The sequence below is a fragment of the Typopeltis vanoorti genome, chromosome 6 (genome assembly GCF_054136105.1).
Source record: "Typopeltis vanoorti isolate ZY-2024b chromosome 6, IOZ_Tvanoo_1.0, whole genome shotgun sequence".
Classification (NCBI taxonomy): Eukaryota; Metazoa; Arthropoda; class Arachnida; order Uropygi; family Thelyphonidae; genus Typopeltis; species Typopeltis vanoorti.
In genome coordinates, this window is record NC_143554.1 from 55,152,260 (window position 1) to 55,167,233 (window position 14,974).

At 37.1% G+C, this 14,974-nt stretch overlaps 1 protein-coding gene across 2 annotated transcripts in view; it reads right to left on the bottom strand.

The window, feature by feature from the left end:
• The window catches only part of LOC150105462 (kinesin heavy chain-like), a 415,076-nt gene that overhangs the window by 355,759 nt on the left and 44,343 nt on the right, over positions 1 to 14,974 (bottom strand). For both annotated transcript variants that reach the window (XM_090394832.1, XM_090394831.1), the window contains exon 5: positions 1,863 to 1,911. In XM_090394832.1, the coding sequence (XP_090250958.1) occupies positions 1,863 to 1,911 (49 nt within the window). The remainder of the gene's footprint in view (positions 1 to 1,862; positions 1,912 to 14,974) is intronic.

Here is a 14,974-nt window from a genome sequence, read left to right on the forward strand (position 1 = left end):
TGTATCAAAAACCTGACACCTTTTCCGCTGCAGTCACATCCAGAGTAAAGAAGCAAATTTCCTTCATCTGTTGTTAGCTCTCCTATTTTGGGCCATCGAATTTCACAAAGTCTTATAACAGTCCAATCATATCTTTTTTGTTATGTTCATTCATTCATAATTTGAGTTGACCTGATTGTAGTAGAGTCCCAATATTCCAAGTTTCGGTCATTAAATGGTTGCAGAGTCCAAATCTGGATCCAGTTTTTTCATTATTTTTGTCAGTGATGGTGGTGGTAGCACCAGTCACTAACTTCTCACTGCCATCCCTGGAGCTGCTACCAAATGGCAATGCAGACCTTGTTGAACTGGTCGACGTCCGAGCCAGCATGGTGTGCTGTGTTAAATTCTTCGCCATGAATGTCTAATGGGCGGTAAATTAAGACAGATGGCACCAATCTCCTCTTCTGTCTTCATCTGCTAGCATTTAGCTGAGCATAGTGGGAGGTCAAACCGGGTCAAATATATATATATTATTACATGACACCTCCAGAGAGTTCAAGGACTCATCAAGGGAGGGCATCTACTCTACAACTCTGTCTCCACCAACTACAACTAACCACAACTACACCAACACCATCTACCGCCCACCACCACTAGTATTTTCACAGACAATCACAAACATCCATGCCCATGGTGGGATTCAAGCCCACAGCCTTTTGGTTGGAGAGTGGATGTGCTGACCACTCAGCACATCCAAACCATTCCAAATTTGCTACAGTGTTAAAACAATGTAAAATAAAAATTCAGATTAATAGCTGATCTAGAATAAATCCAATTTGACATATACCTTAATGTGTATACTATATTAGTTTAATCTGAGCTTGGTTGGCAGAATCAAACTCTTGCAGATTTGATCCAAAATAAGAACAGCTGTAATTCAAAATTGATTTATGATTTTGTCTTCTATAATTCTACCATAACTTTACCATAAAATTGTGTAAGCCTCTTCCTCCTACTACTAAAGCCAAGTGAACTATTGCAGATTTTTTTTTATTTCTAAATAAAAACAACAGTGATGAAGATTCCAGCAAAGGATTAAAATGATTTGTGTGATATGTAACATTTGCTTTGAAAAGTTTGTTTCTCTTCATCCAGACCACTCAATCCTTCTAACAAAAAAGTGTATTTTGAACAGGTAGTTTTTGGTGGCTGATCACTGTAAACATCCTCCTTTCTAAAGTAAAGTGAATTCCTTTCAAATGCATTTCCATGGAAACACATCTTAGATATGGCTGCTATGCTAGGTAGATAAAGTTAAAATATGTGCTTACATCTACAAGTAAAAAATTTAAGAACATGAATCATTATGATATCACTCCTAGTATTTTCACCTTGCTATAGTGAATATTTCTGAACTTATATTGCTCATAACAGTGAGTCTCAAACAGCATTGCAGTTATGGGACTTTTTGCCAAATGACCATAGCACTTCATTTAGTTATAATTTTATATAGATGGCATAAATGTGCGTGCAACCTTTTTTTAAGGCACAAATAAGTCAGTACCAATCATTAACATACTTGCAATAATCTCTGCAACTGTAGTGTGAGTATGTCACCAAATCTGACCGAAACTCAAATATAGAACTAGGTCTGACAATTACAAGGCTCTAAAAGGAAGATACTAACTTAATTACTAATTTCATGTTGAGTTGAGTTTTCCTTAAAACAAAGGACTTCTCTAAATTGTTATAAATGTGAAGTTGTTCCTGTGTTCTTGATAATTTAATGTAAATGATAATTAATCATTTACAGTTACTTCAATCTACATATATATAGAAATATATATATAATGTCACTCAAAATATATACATAAGCTTACCATCTAGAAGATCTCTAATCTTGTCCAGATAGATCTCAAAATAGGATACCTAAAAAACATCATTAGATAAAATCACATATACATTCATAACTGTGATTAAAATGCATCATAATCATAATATTCTATATAATACATACACTGCTTGGCAAGAACTCAGACACTCCCATGGGAAGTGCATCATGCCATGTAAAGAGTCATGTGTTTGTAGCTGGTATAAACTGGAGAAATATGATGCTTCCAAGTCATTGCAACTGTGTCTGGTTAAATGGCTGAGAGAAGAGAACTGACAGAGTTTGAAAGACAGGATGCCATGCTGCAGGCCTATCTGTACAATAAATTGTTGACAAACTGATACCATACTGAGATAGAGCCACAGGGAGTCGACTGCAAGTGCTACACATAGTGGATGACCCACCACTCACCGATTGTGACTGTAGGGTGCTATGTAGGATAATATGTAAAAACTGCCATTCGTCGGCCAGCAGGTTGAATGCGGAGTTCTGAGCATTGACTGGAACACAAATCTGCACAAAAAATTTCAGAACCGAAGTTCACAACATGGGTTTACATGGTAGGACTGCAATATCGATACAAAATTAATAATGGAAAAAACTTGCGTACTAAGATTATTTAATAGTATAATTTTCACCTGTGTGTCACAGGCATCTTCGGTACATATTAAGCTTAAATTAAACAATAACTGACAATTCCAAAAAGCACCACCTAAGTAGCTGGTGTAAGATAACTAAAAAGGTCAATAAATTTCCTTAAAAAAAATTTAGGAAAGATTAGCTGATTTGTAAAGTACCATCTCCCATAAAGGGGATACACATAAGCCATCGGATCTGTTTAAGTTAGGAGAATGAAGTAGAGTTTCACATGTTTCTTTATAAAGGCATTCCATGAGGAATTGACGTTTGTGAAGAACTCTTGTCTTTCTCCAATGAACTCTATGTCTAGTGAAGATGGCATGTTCTGCAAGTCCAGACTTTTCAGGTTTAAAGTATTCAATATAAGATTGGTGTTCTTCTAGCCGAATAGAGGCAGATCTTCCCGTTTGTCTGAAATAAGATAATCCACAAGAGCACGGAATCTGGTAGACACCTGGATGATTAAGATGTGGAAGCTTGTCCTCAGGAGAAGTGAGGAAAGATGGAGATTTTTCTAAACAGTCGAAAGGCAACAAAAATATTCAGTGGTTTTATAACTTTTGCAATACGTAAGGGATAGGAATGCTCATTATTTCTTCTGTGTTTGAAGAGGAAGACATATTAAAACTACTCAAAGTTCTTTTAATGAAGCAATTCTTATAACCATTAGATAGAAAGGAAGAAGTTATATACTGTAGTTCTTTCTGTAAAAGATCGTCTGAAGAACAAAAGGAGTGGGCCCGATGAACCAGTGTTTTAATAGTTCCTGCCTTTTGACTGGGATGGTGATGAGATTCTGCATGGATATAATGGCCTATATAAGTCTTCTTTCTATAAACTGAGAAATGTAGGTTACCATCTGGTTGACGAAGAATTTGAAGATCTAAAAAGGCAAACTGCTTATTTGATTCTACTTCTAGGGTAAACTTGATCCTAGGATGAAGTGCGTTTAACTTAGTGAGAAATTGTTGAAGTTCATCCGAAGAGCCATTCCATACAGCAAAAATATCATCGACATATCTGAACCAATGAGTAGGTCTGGGAGAAATGTTGTCAAAAATACATTTTTCAAAATGTTCCATAAAGAAATTGGAGATAGCAGGAGAAAGAGGATTACCCATTGCTGTTCCTTCAATTTGTTGATACAACTTATTTTTAAAGGAAAAATAACCAGAATGCATTACAAAATCAAATACGTTTGCGATGTCTGAAGGAAATTCCTGTTGTAGCAATTCAATGCTTTCAGAAAGAGGCATATTTGTAAATAAAGAAACAACATCTAAACTGATCATGATATCAGAAACATCCAAATGAAGATCTGAAATTTTATTTTTGAAATCCAAAGTATTTTTTATATAAGTATCAGTTCTTCTAGTTGAAGAGGAGAGTAAATTTGATAAAAATTTTGAGATTTTGTAAGTGGGGCAACCTATACAATCTACGACTGGTCTTAACGGAATGCCTGGTTTATGAACTTTTGGAAGCCATACAATCTAGGTGGACGACCGAAGGTTTTAAGTTTTTTCTTTTGATCTTCATTCCATGTAGATCAAATATATTATAGATAATGTATCTATAACATATAACAGACTCTGGCAACCTATTCCACTCATTCACTAATAATCATCAAGCAAAAAACCTAGATCTAACACCCTTGCTTATTTCACTCTTACCAAGTTCTCATGGATGACCCCTAGTTCTCCCGCCACCTGTTCTGAAAAATTTCCTCTGAATTACTCTTGCAAAAATCCCTCAGTAATTTGTATGTCTCAATCATATCACCCCCTTTTTCGCCTATCAACCTGTTTCTGTAACCCACAAATCTTCAACCTGTTCTCATAAGGTTCATTCCACAGACCTGCTACCAACTTGGTCACTCACCTCTGGATTCTCTATTCCTCCTCATCACCAAGAAACCCTGGTACCCAGATATGTGCACAGTAGTCAAGATGGTGTCTTATCAAGGCTCGATAAGGAGGAACAATAACTTGCTTGTCTCTGCTCATCAAAGTATTTTTAGTAAAAAAAAAAAAAAAAAGCGATCTGATGAGCTGCTTTAGCCACTTTTGTTATGTACCCCTAAACTTTAACTCCCTATCCACTAACACACACGTCTTCATCATCAATTTCCTGGAGTACAGTTCCACCAATGTGGTATACAGCTGATAATCTTTTCACCCAAAAATGCATAACCTTACAGATTAAACTAACACCCATTCTCTTCTGTCCAGTCTGCCGATCTATCCAAATCATCCTGCAAAATTTTGACATCATCTGTATTAATTATTGCTCAACCCAACTTTGCATCAATGGCAAATAATTGAACAGTTCCCCTTACATCCTTTCCTATATCATTAATGTACAAATTAAACAGTAGCAATCCTAGAACAGAACCATCGGATTAAACATTTTATGATTCCTGATTTTTGATAAGGATGATAAGCAGATGGTTTGAAACTATAACATCCAGTGAAAGTGGGTTTTCTGTAAACTGTTGTTGTTGGAATACCTAAAGGTGAACAGATGAGGAAGAAGTCTAAAAAGGATAACTTGTCTTTTTTCAGTCTGCATGGTAAACTTAATACGAGGATGTAAGGAATTGATTCTGGCTAAAAAGGAAGGTAAGGAATCTCTCTGTTATGAGGCAATACTGAAAAGATGTCGTCTATATATCTCACCCAAAAGGAAGGTTGAGGGAATATAGATGAGAACAGGACGTCTTCTAGATGTTCCAAATAAAAGTTGGCCTATAGCAGATGAAAGTGGACTTCCCATGGCTGTTTCTTCCACTTGGTTGTAGAATTTGTTTTGACATAAGAAATATCCAAAGTGCATCACGAAATCAAATAATTTTATAATGTTTTGTGGGAGGATGTCAGCAAGTAATCGCAAAGTCTCTTTGAAAGGTACATTAGTATATAGAGATTCTACATCAAAGCTCACCATAAGATCAGTAGGTAGTAATGAGATATTTTTTAATTTATTTATGAAATCAGAAGAGTTTTTCAAAAAGGAGCGTGATTTGCCTATATGTGATTTCAATAATTTCGCTAAATATTTGACTATGCGATAAGTAGGTGAATCAATACAGTCTACTATAGGACGAAGAGGAATATCTGTCTTGTGTATTTTAGGTAGTTGGTTTATTGGTTGGTTTATAGTTTATTTGGCACAAAAACTACAACATTCATGTGCCATACTAAAGGTTACAACATTAGCATTTACAGAATTGTAAACAATATGTCTGTACAAGAATCTAGTTTCACAAAGCAGCATCTCTAGGTAAACAGAACTGCTGCAGAGGACACAGAAACACACAAGGTCAGAGGTTATTACAGTAGTGCAAAAATAGTTAACAATGTAAGTTAATACATAATATATGAAACACTAAGCCAAGGAATGTAGTATCTACATATATGTAAAATTATAATAGATGCCTTTATAGAAGTACAAAAATAGGAAAAAAGGGATTATTATACAATATGCATAGATGGAAATTAAATTTAGCAATGCAGTAGAAACAGAATTTAGAATACATATAAACAGAATTACTAGAAAGTACACAAAATGGGTAAGATGTTCTACAGCACTACATGATTATTCGAAAAATAAAGTAGTAAATAAGATGCATACACAAAATGTATGTTAAGTGATGCAGTATCTACATATAAATAAAATTACTGCAGAGGTTTCAGCAGTACATAAATAGATAACTATAGGTTAACATATATATATACAAAACAAGTCAAGGAAAGCAGTGTCTACATCTAGTAAGATTACAACAAACATTATCACTAATTTTACTAATACTTAAAGAGTCAGAAAGGAATTATTATACAGCACTGATGCATAAAATTTAAGTTTAGCATTATGGTACAGTAGACTCTCGACTATCCGGAGCCTGGATTTTATCACAGAGAATTATAATACAGTAATTCTCCGTAATAAAATTAGGAATATTACACACATCAAAAGAAAGCATGGATGAATTCAGAAATCTTTAAAACCTGGTTCCAAAATGAATTAGTACTGACTGTAGAAAAACATTTGAAAGACAACAATTTCCCAAGAAAAGCTGTGCTACTTCTTGACAACGTACCTTCGCATCCTGCCAATGACAAACTCACAGATGGAGACAAAGCTTTATTTTTACCACCCAACGTGACTGCTGTTTGTCAGCCGATGAACCAGGACGTCCTTGAACTGCTAAAGAAAAAGTATCGTCGGCATCTTCTCAGTTCGTTGATATCAGTGATTGATAATAATGAAGACTGCATAACCACTCTGAAAAAGATCGACTTGCTAGATATCATAAGGTGGTTGGCCGAAGCATGGGAAGAGATTCGAAACATATCACTTGTAAAGTCTTGGAAAATTCTTTTGGACCATGAAGGTGGACATTTCAACCTTGAACCCATGTGTGAAACCGAAGTGGAAGATGAAAATGATAAACCTGTTTCGTTGCTCAAAAATGTACTGAGCTGTGATGATGTCAATGCAGAGGACATTACAGAATGAATGTCAAACGACGATATTGATGAAATGACTGACAACGATATTGTGGAAATGGTGACACAGGGGGAAGAAGAAGAGGAGAAGGAGGCATCTTAGATGACAGGAAAAATCTCATCCCACATTCTGAAGGGCTTAAGATGATTGAGGCAGCGGCGCAGTACATTAGTGAGAAGGAGGAAGCGATGCAAGCTGATATCATCTGCTTGCGTAAATGGAGGGACACTGCGTCATGGAATACGGCTAAAAGGGTGAAGCAGTCATCTATCAAGGACTTTTTCAAAAACTAAAAACTGTAAGTTTGACTCTTTCATCTTAGGCCTACCTTTTCACATTTGTGTGAAAAGGTAGGCCTAGAACTCCGGCCTATCCGGCTTTTGTGTTATCCGGCCTGCCCTTCCACCACATCAGGCCGGATAGTCGAGAGTCTACCGTATTTACATATTAATAAAATTAAAGCAGGGTGATACAAATATACAAGATCAAGGCCCATGGTAATACATAATTAGTTAGATTTAACCTAATGAATAATATATATGTATAAAAGTTAAGTTAAGCAAAAAAAAAAGTATTTACATATAAACAAATTTAAGGTTAAATGTGTTTGTACAAATTAATTCTTTCTAAAAAATTAAAAACATCATGCAATTTGCCTGAGTCTGCCATTTCCCTGAGTGTATATAGCTTGGTTAGATAGGTGAAAATTTCATTCCTCTCTCGTGTAAATTTTTGACAATCTACCAGAATATGATGAATAGTGAGATGTGTGTTGCATTTTTCACATATGGGAGAGTCATCAGCTCTCAGTAAATAAGAATGTGTAAGGTGACTATGACCTATGCGGAGCCTAGCAAGGACAACCTCCTCCCTTCTCTTTGTACGTTGACTAGAATGCCAGTGTTGTTTAATTTCAGATTTAATAATTATATAATTTGTTTGTTGATGTTTCTTGCCATGTTAACTCCCACTGAGCAATTAGCTTTGATCTTATAAATTGTCTGCAGTCTGTATATGGAACTTTCAAATAGTATGTGAAGAAGGTATGGACTGATTTAGCAGCTGCATCTGCAGCTTCATTTCCATTGATTCCTATTAATCCAGCAGAACCGAACATCGAAATTAAGGATTTTCATTTTGTGAAGCAGGTGTAGCACTTCATAAAGTACTGGATGAGGATTATACATAGGAGGGGAGATAGCCTATAAAGAGCTCAATGAGTCTGTATAAATTATACACTTTTGGTAGCAGTTTTCTTTTATATGCACAAGTGCAAGCTGAATGGCATGTAACTCTGCTCTATGATTACTGCAGTGTGGTGGGATCTGATTTGAGATAATAATGTCAGAAAACACAGCAGCACAGCCAACAGAGGTGTTAGTTCTTGACCCATCAGTATAGATGGGTAAGAAATCAGCGTATGCTGCTATGTATGATTAAACAATTGCAGGTAAACGGATGATGGGGGGGGTATAACATTTCTGTGCAGCTGACAAAGTGAGAGGTTGCAGGATGGTGTGCAAACCTGCCATGGAGTGCTGTTATGTTTAGTGTAGCTAACGTTGTCAACATTTATACTAACAACCTGCACAGTTTCTTTAATATGCATACCAAAAGGATGCATTGCAGTTTGGTGTGTGTGATATTGAGCTTCCCAATGCAGAGAGAAGATACTATTCAATGTAGGGTGATCTGAGAGAGTTTATTTTTAGGGCGTAATTAAGAGACAACTGTTTTCGTGGAAGTGATAGAGCAAGTTCATTTGCTTCTACATAGAGACTTGGAGTGGGTGAGGTGCGAAAGGCACCAGTAGCTATCCATACACCCTGATGATGGATGGAATCCATCATCAGGGTGTATGGATAGCTACTGGTAGGTTACTCTGTCTTGCCGAACCATAGACTTGGGACCCATAATCCAGCTTTGAACATATAAGTGCATGATGAAGATGGAGCAATGAAGCTCAATCAGCACCCCACCCAGTAGAGGATAGAGTGCGAAGGAGATTCAAAGTTCTTTTGCACTTTTCTCTTAGTTGATGAATGTGTGCTAGAAATGTGAGTTTTCTGTCAAAAATGAGTCCCAAGAACTTGGTTTCTGGAGTTATTGGAATAACAGTAGGTGCCATTCTTAGTTCAGGATCTGGGTGATGAGTGCGTTTTTGACGGAAGTGTACACAGACACTTTTTTCTGTTGAAAACCTAAACCCATTATTAAGAGCCCACAGAGAGAGAGACATGATCAATTGCTTGCTGAAGTTGTCTTTCAATTACCCTCATGTTAGGTGAGTGACAGTATATTGTGAAGTCATCAACATACAGAGCATTGTCTACAGTGGGAGGAAGCTGTTCAATGATTGAGTTGATTTTAATAGCAAAAAGGGTTACACTTAAGACAGAGCCTTGGGGAACACCTTATTCTTGAAGATATGATCGAGATAGCGTACTTCCACTCTAACTTGGAAAGTTCGCCTTGACAGTAAGTTTTTAATAAATATGGGGAGGGGTTCTTTGAAACCTAGGTTATAGAGATTTTTTAATATGCCATATCTCCAGGTTGTGTCATAAGCTTTTTCCATGTCAAAAAAAAAAAAAAAAACAAGATGTTCTCGCTTCAGAAATGCATCTCTTATACAAGTTTCTAACCGAACTAAATGGTCAAAATTGATCGATGTCTACGGAAACCACATTGTGTATTGGAAAGAAGCCTATTGCTTTCTAAATACCAGAAAAGTCTGGCATTAACCATTTTCTCTAGTATCTTACAAAGACAGCTGGTCAAAGCAATGGGTCGATAATTATTTGCTTGTGTTGTTGGATCTTTTCCTGGTTTTGAGATAGCAATGACAATTGACTTATGCCAAGAATTTGGAAACTCTTCCTCTGAAAGTATTCTATTGTATAATAAGAGAGAAGATCCATAGAAGATGATGGTAGATGTTTAATCATTTCATAATGGATGTCATCAGGTCCTACTGCACTAAGGTGAGATTGTAAGAGAGCTCTTTTTAGTTCCTCCTTGACAAATGGCTGATTATATGGCTGAAGAATGTTAGTAGAAAAATTAAGCCTTTGTTTCTCTTGCTGCTCTTTCAGTATTAAAAATTCCGGAGAATATGAAGCTGTTGCTGAGATTTTAGCAAAAGTTTCTCCTAAAGTATCTGCAACAGCTTTGGGATCAGCAAGAACACTTCCATTATAGTCTAAGGTGGACAAACAATGTGTACTATATCTGCCTTTCATTTTCCAGATTTTATTCCATACAATTTTTGGACTGGTCATTTGATTAATTGATGTAGTCAATTGGATCCATGATTGTTTTTGACTCTGACGTCTTACAAACCGTGCTTTGGCTCGAGCATGTTTGAAAGTTATTAAATTTGATGTGGGATATCCACGAAATATGCTCCATGCTGATCTTTTTTGGCTGCCTGACATTCTCGGTTCCACCAAGACTTTGGATAGACTGGAAAACGAGATGATGTTTTTGGGATGGAGGTTGTTGCTGCCTGGACAATGCATTCTGTTATATATTTTACAGCTTCATTGATAGGTGTTTGACTGATGGCATCAGCATTAAATTTTGCAAGATGAGAGAAAGTGTTCCAGTCAGCCTGGTCCATTTTCCATATAGGTATCTTTATGGGTGAACATGGTTCCTGTGAAGACATTGCACAAAGAACAGGAAAGTGATCACTTCCATATATGTTCTCTTCAACATCCGTCCCACATGAGCAGTGGAAGAATGGAAGGGGAACAGATTGTAAGATCAACTGCAGAATATGAGTGGGTAGGCATATGGAAGAAAGCAATGAGTTTATTATTTAGAAGGGAAAGGTTATTATCATCAAGAATTTTTTCAATGATTCGACCTCGTCTATTAGTGTTGGCACTACCCCATAGAGTATTGTGACCGTTAAAGTCACCCATCAAAAGTATGGGTTCAGTCAGTTGAGAGATAAGGTTATCAAGATCAATTTCATTTAACTCAGCATTTGGTGGTAAATAAATTGAACATACTGTAATAAGGAATCCCACAGAGAAGCAAATCGCTACCACTTCCAGAGAAGTATTAAGTTAGACTTGATGGAAAGGAGTATGACTACTCACTAGGATAGCTACTCCTCCATGGGAAGGACCATCTCCAGTTCTATGTTTACGTACAAGAGTGAAATTCCTAAAGACACGGTCCTCATTGGGTCTTAAGTAAGTTTCCTGTAGACAGAAACAGAAAGGTTTGTGTTTCCGCAACAACATCTTGATATCGTCAATATTCTGGCAGATCTCACGACAGTTCCATTGTAAAAATTTTCCAATTGTTTTGATTTTATTGACTTGTCTGGTTTTCGAGAGGTTGAGGGCTTACCTTTGTCAGATTTATATTTATCTACTGTTTTAGGGAAGTATGGACGGCCAGTGTCCATCTCTTCCTCTGGTAGAGTGTTCAAAACATCAAATGTGTTAGGGTCAGTTGGTATGCTTAGTTTGCTTTCAGTGGGTATCGAGGTATCCATTTTTTCTGTGCGAGTGTCTGATGGTTTATCTTTGAGTGAAGTCTCCACCATAATTTTTTTGACGGATGAGTTTTCATTGAATGGGACCATTTTTGAAGTTGTCTCTGGAGTAAGGCCATAGGTCTTGTGATTAATGTGCTCAACAGAGAAGAGCTTGCGATTGTAAAGTTCAGATATGGTGAAATTATCAAATGGTGGAATAGACATACATGTTTGAGTTGCTGTTGGCACTTTTTTAGTTGTTACTTTTGTAGCATAAGAGGATCGTAGAATAGGTGTAATGGTGGCTAGCTTTCATTTTGCATCCTGATATGTTATGTTTTGTTCTGTTTTAATTTTTAGTATCTCTTTTTCATCTTTCCATTTCTGGCATGCACGAGAGTATGCTGGATGATCTCCCTGACAGTTGACACATTTAGCTTTTTTTTCACAGCAAGATTTATTTTCATGTTCTTTACTAACACATCAAGCACAGGTAGTAGAACCACGAGAGGCAGTTTGGGCATGTCCATATCTTTCACATTTAAAGCATCTCAGCGGGTTAGGGATGTACATTCTAATAGGACAGCCGAGATACCCTGCTTTTACAGATGTTGAAGGCCTAGGTGTATCAAAAGTAAGGATGATTTTCTTGGCTGAGACCAGGCGACCATCCCTGCATATCAGGATGCACCTCACACCCATCACTCCTTGATCTTTAAGCTCTGAATATATCTCCTCATCAGGAACTTCAAGGAGATCCCATTCTGATATCACTCCTCTACTGGAATTCAGTGTTCTGTCAGGTGTTACTGCAATTTGTATTCCACCATTGTCGTTGCTCTCAGTAGTTTCTCGGAATGTTGTTTGCACATTGTTTCCACAAGGATATCACCAGAACACAATTTCTTGAGATCCCATTCTGATATCACTCCTCTACTGGAATTCAGTGTTCTGTCAGGTGTTACTGCAATTTGTATTCCACCATTGTCGTTGCTCTCAGTAGTTTCTCGGAATGTTGTTTGCACATTGTTTCCACAAGGATATCACCAGAACACAATTTCTTGACAGTTTTGGGAGGTCCTGCCAGTCCTTCTAAACCTTTTTGAATAAAGAGGGGTGACGTTTTCCCAATTGGTTTTTCACCTGTTGCATGAATGATTAAAAAGGTTGGTACATTTATGTTATTATCCGATATCTTCTGTTTCCATATGCTGTGTCTATATTATCAGTACTTGGTTGGGACTCTGTTAGGGTCCCTGAAACATTTGAGGATGAAGAATTCATATTTAAGGAATTTTTAATTCGGAGCCAGAGCTCCCCACCCACCATGGAGCCACACATGGACACCCACTACCTAGCAAGCAAAGACTGCACTCGGGAGTGGAACGCCAGGGCTACCTACCCTAGACACTATACCGGCACTGCAGCAGATCTAGGATCCCAACCCCGGACCATGGGGTGAGAGACTTACTGCAACACTGTTGACCCCTTGCAGGCAAGCCCACTAGCCGATTGATCCTGGCTGCACCATCCAGGACCACCCGTCTTGCCAAAGCAGGGGCCAAAGTAGTGCAAGGCTACCAGGATCCCCCTTTCCGGATGTCCACAGGTCACACCGCACGCCAAACACAGCAGCAAGGCATTGGATCCCAGTGATGGTGGACTGGAAAAAGGATAGTGAAAAAGATTCAGGAGAAGTAGAGCAAAGAATACAGGAAGAAAAGCAAAGAAAAAGAGGAAGAATGAAAAGGGCCAGTACCATCACTTGAATTCCATAAAAATGGAATTCACGGTTGCAAATTCCATAAAAATTTTTAAATGAATAGAAGTTTTAGTGGGTTAAACTGCACTGTTGAAGTTAAAGCAGAAAAGAACTGCAAATTCATTTAAATCTCAGTGGCAAAATGTGTTGAAATGGGAAAACCAAACTTGCTGTTCAACAGTTTGTGGCTTTTCCTACTGTGAGCACAGGCACACATTGAGTCTGAGACTAGAAACTTGCACACAAAACAGTTTTCATATGTGCATGGGTTGGCATAAATTAGAGAGAATAATGGTTGAGACAAAGCATAATACTTGCCTAATTCAACAATGCAATTTTAAATATGAAGGTCTGTTCAAGGAGTTCATAGCTGTTTTATTATGCTGTCCAAAAATTTAGAATGACCACTTCTCAATCCAAAAGTTTGGGATGTTCTCATCCCTAGAAAACTTCAAAAATAATAATTGTCTGTTTTTGCATTACTTGCTTCTACTGGTTAATTAACTATTGTATACACCTTGTATTCTGTTTAAATTGTTGTTTCATATGGATGATGTGCTATTATTTTAATTTCAAAATATCTGTTGGTAATTTTCAATAAATCATCATATCTAATGTGTTTTATACTCCTTATTACAAGTCTTCATATTTTATTTAGTAATTTCTCCAATGTCTCCATTCCAATATTACTCTAACTCATTCCATCTACTTAATTACTTTTAGCCATACCGACAGCCTATTTAAATCCTCACTCTCATCATCTTGATTAACTATTACTCTACCTAAATTCACATCAGCAGCAAACAACTGAATATTTCCTTTCAGGTCATTTCCTATATCATTTATGTACAAATTAAACAGCAATGGTCCTAGAACTGAATCTTGTGGCACACCACTAGTTACCTGTTTTCACCTCAATTCTGCCCCTCCATACACCACTTTTTTGATATCTGTCCAGCAGCCATCCTCTTATCCACTTAACCAGTGTCATATCCATTCCCCACTGCTCTAATTTGCATAATGTTCCATGTGGTATTCTGTCAAATACCTTTGCAAAATCCAGCAAAATCATCGTGTAGCAATTTCCGTTATCCAACACAACTGTCCCTCTATTATAAAAATTACAAAGTTTACTAAGGCATGACCCCACCCCTCACAAAGACATGTTAATCCTCATACAGTACCCAGTGCCATATTTTTATTTACCCATTCTTGAATTCTCTTTTTTTTTTTTTTACCAATTTTCTAGTACTTTTACCACCACCACGCCTGAGATACTGATTGGTCTATAATTTACTACTGTAGTCTTAGAACCTCTCTTTATGCAAAGGAATAATTTTGCAAATCTTTCTACTCCCTTGGAACTCTACCAGAGCTGAGACTTAAATTCAATAGCTTAGTCAAAGGCATTGCCAGTTCCCTTGCACATTCTCACAAAACCCTAGCTGATATCCCATCTGATCCCACAGCTGTATTTATATTAAGATTCTTCAGTATCCTAAGAACCTCCAATTCATCCACCTCTGTCCCCACATTAGTGTCTGTCACATAGGTTAAAGCAATAACCTCACTAAGAAGATATATGCTTGCAAAGTGGTCACTCAGTAACTCAGCTATTTTATCTGCTTCTGTCTCCTCATGGCCATCATCACTCATTAAGGTTAATCTTCCATAGTTATTCTTCCTCTTACTTGCC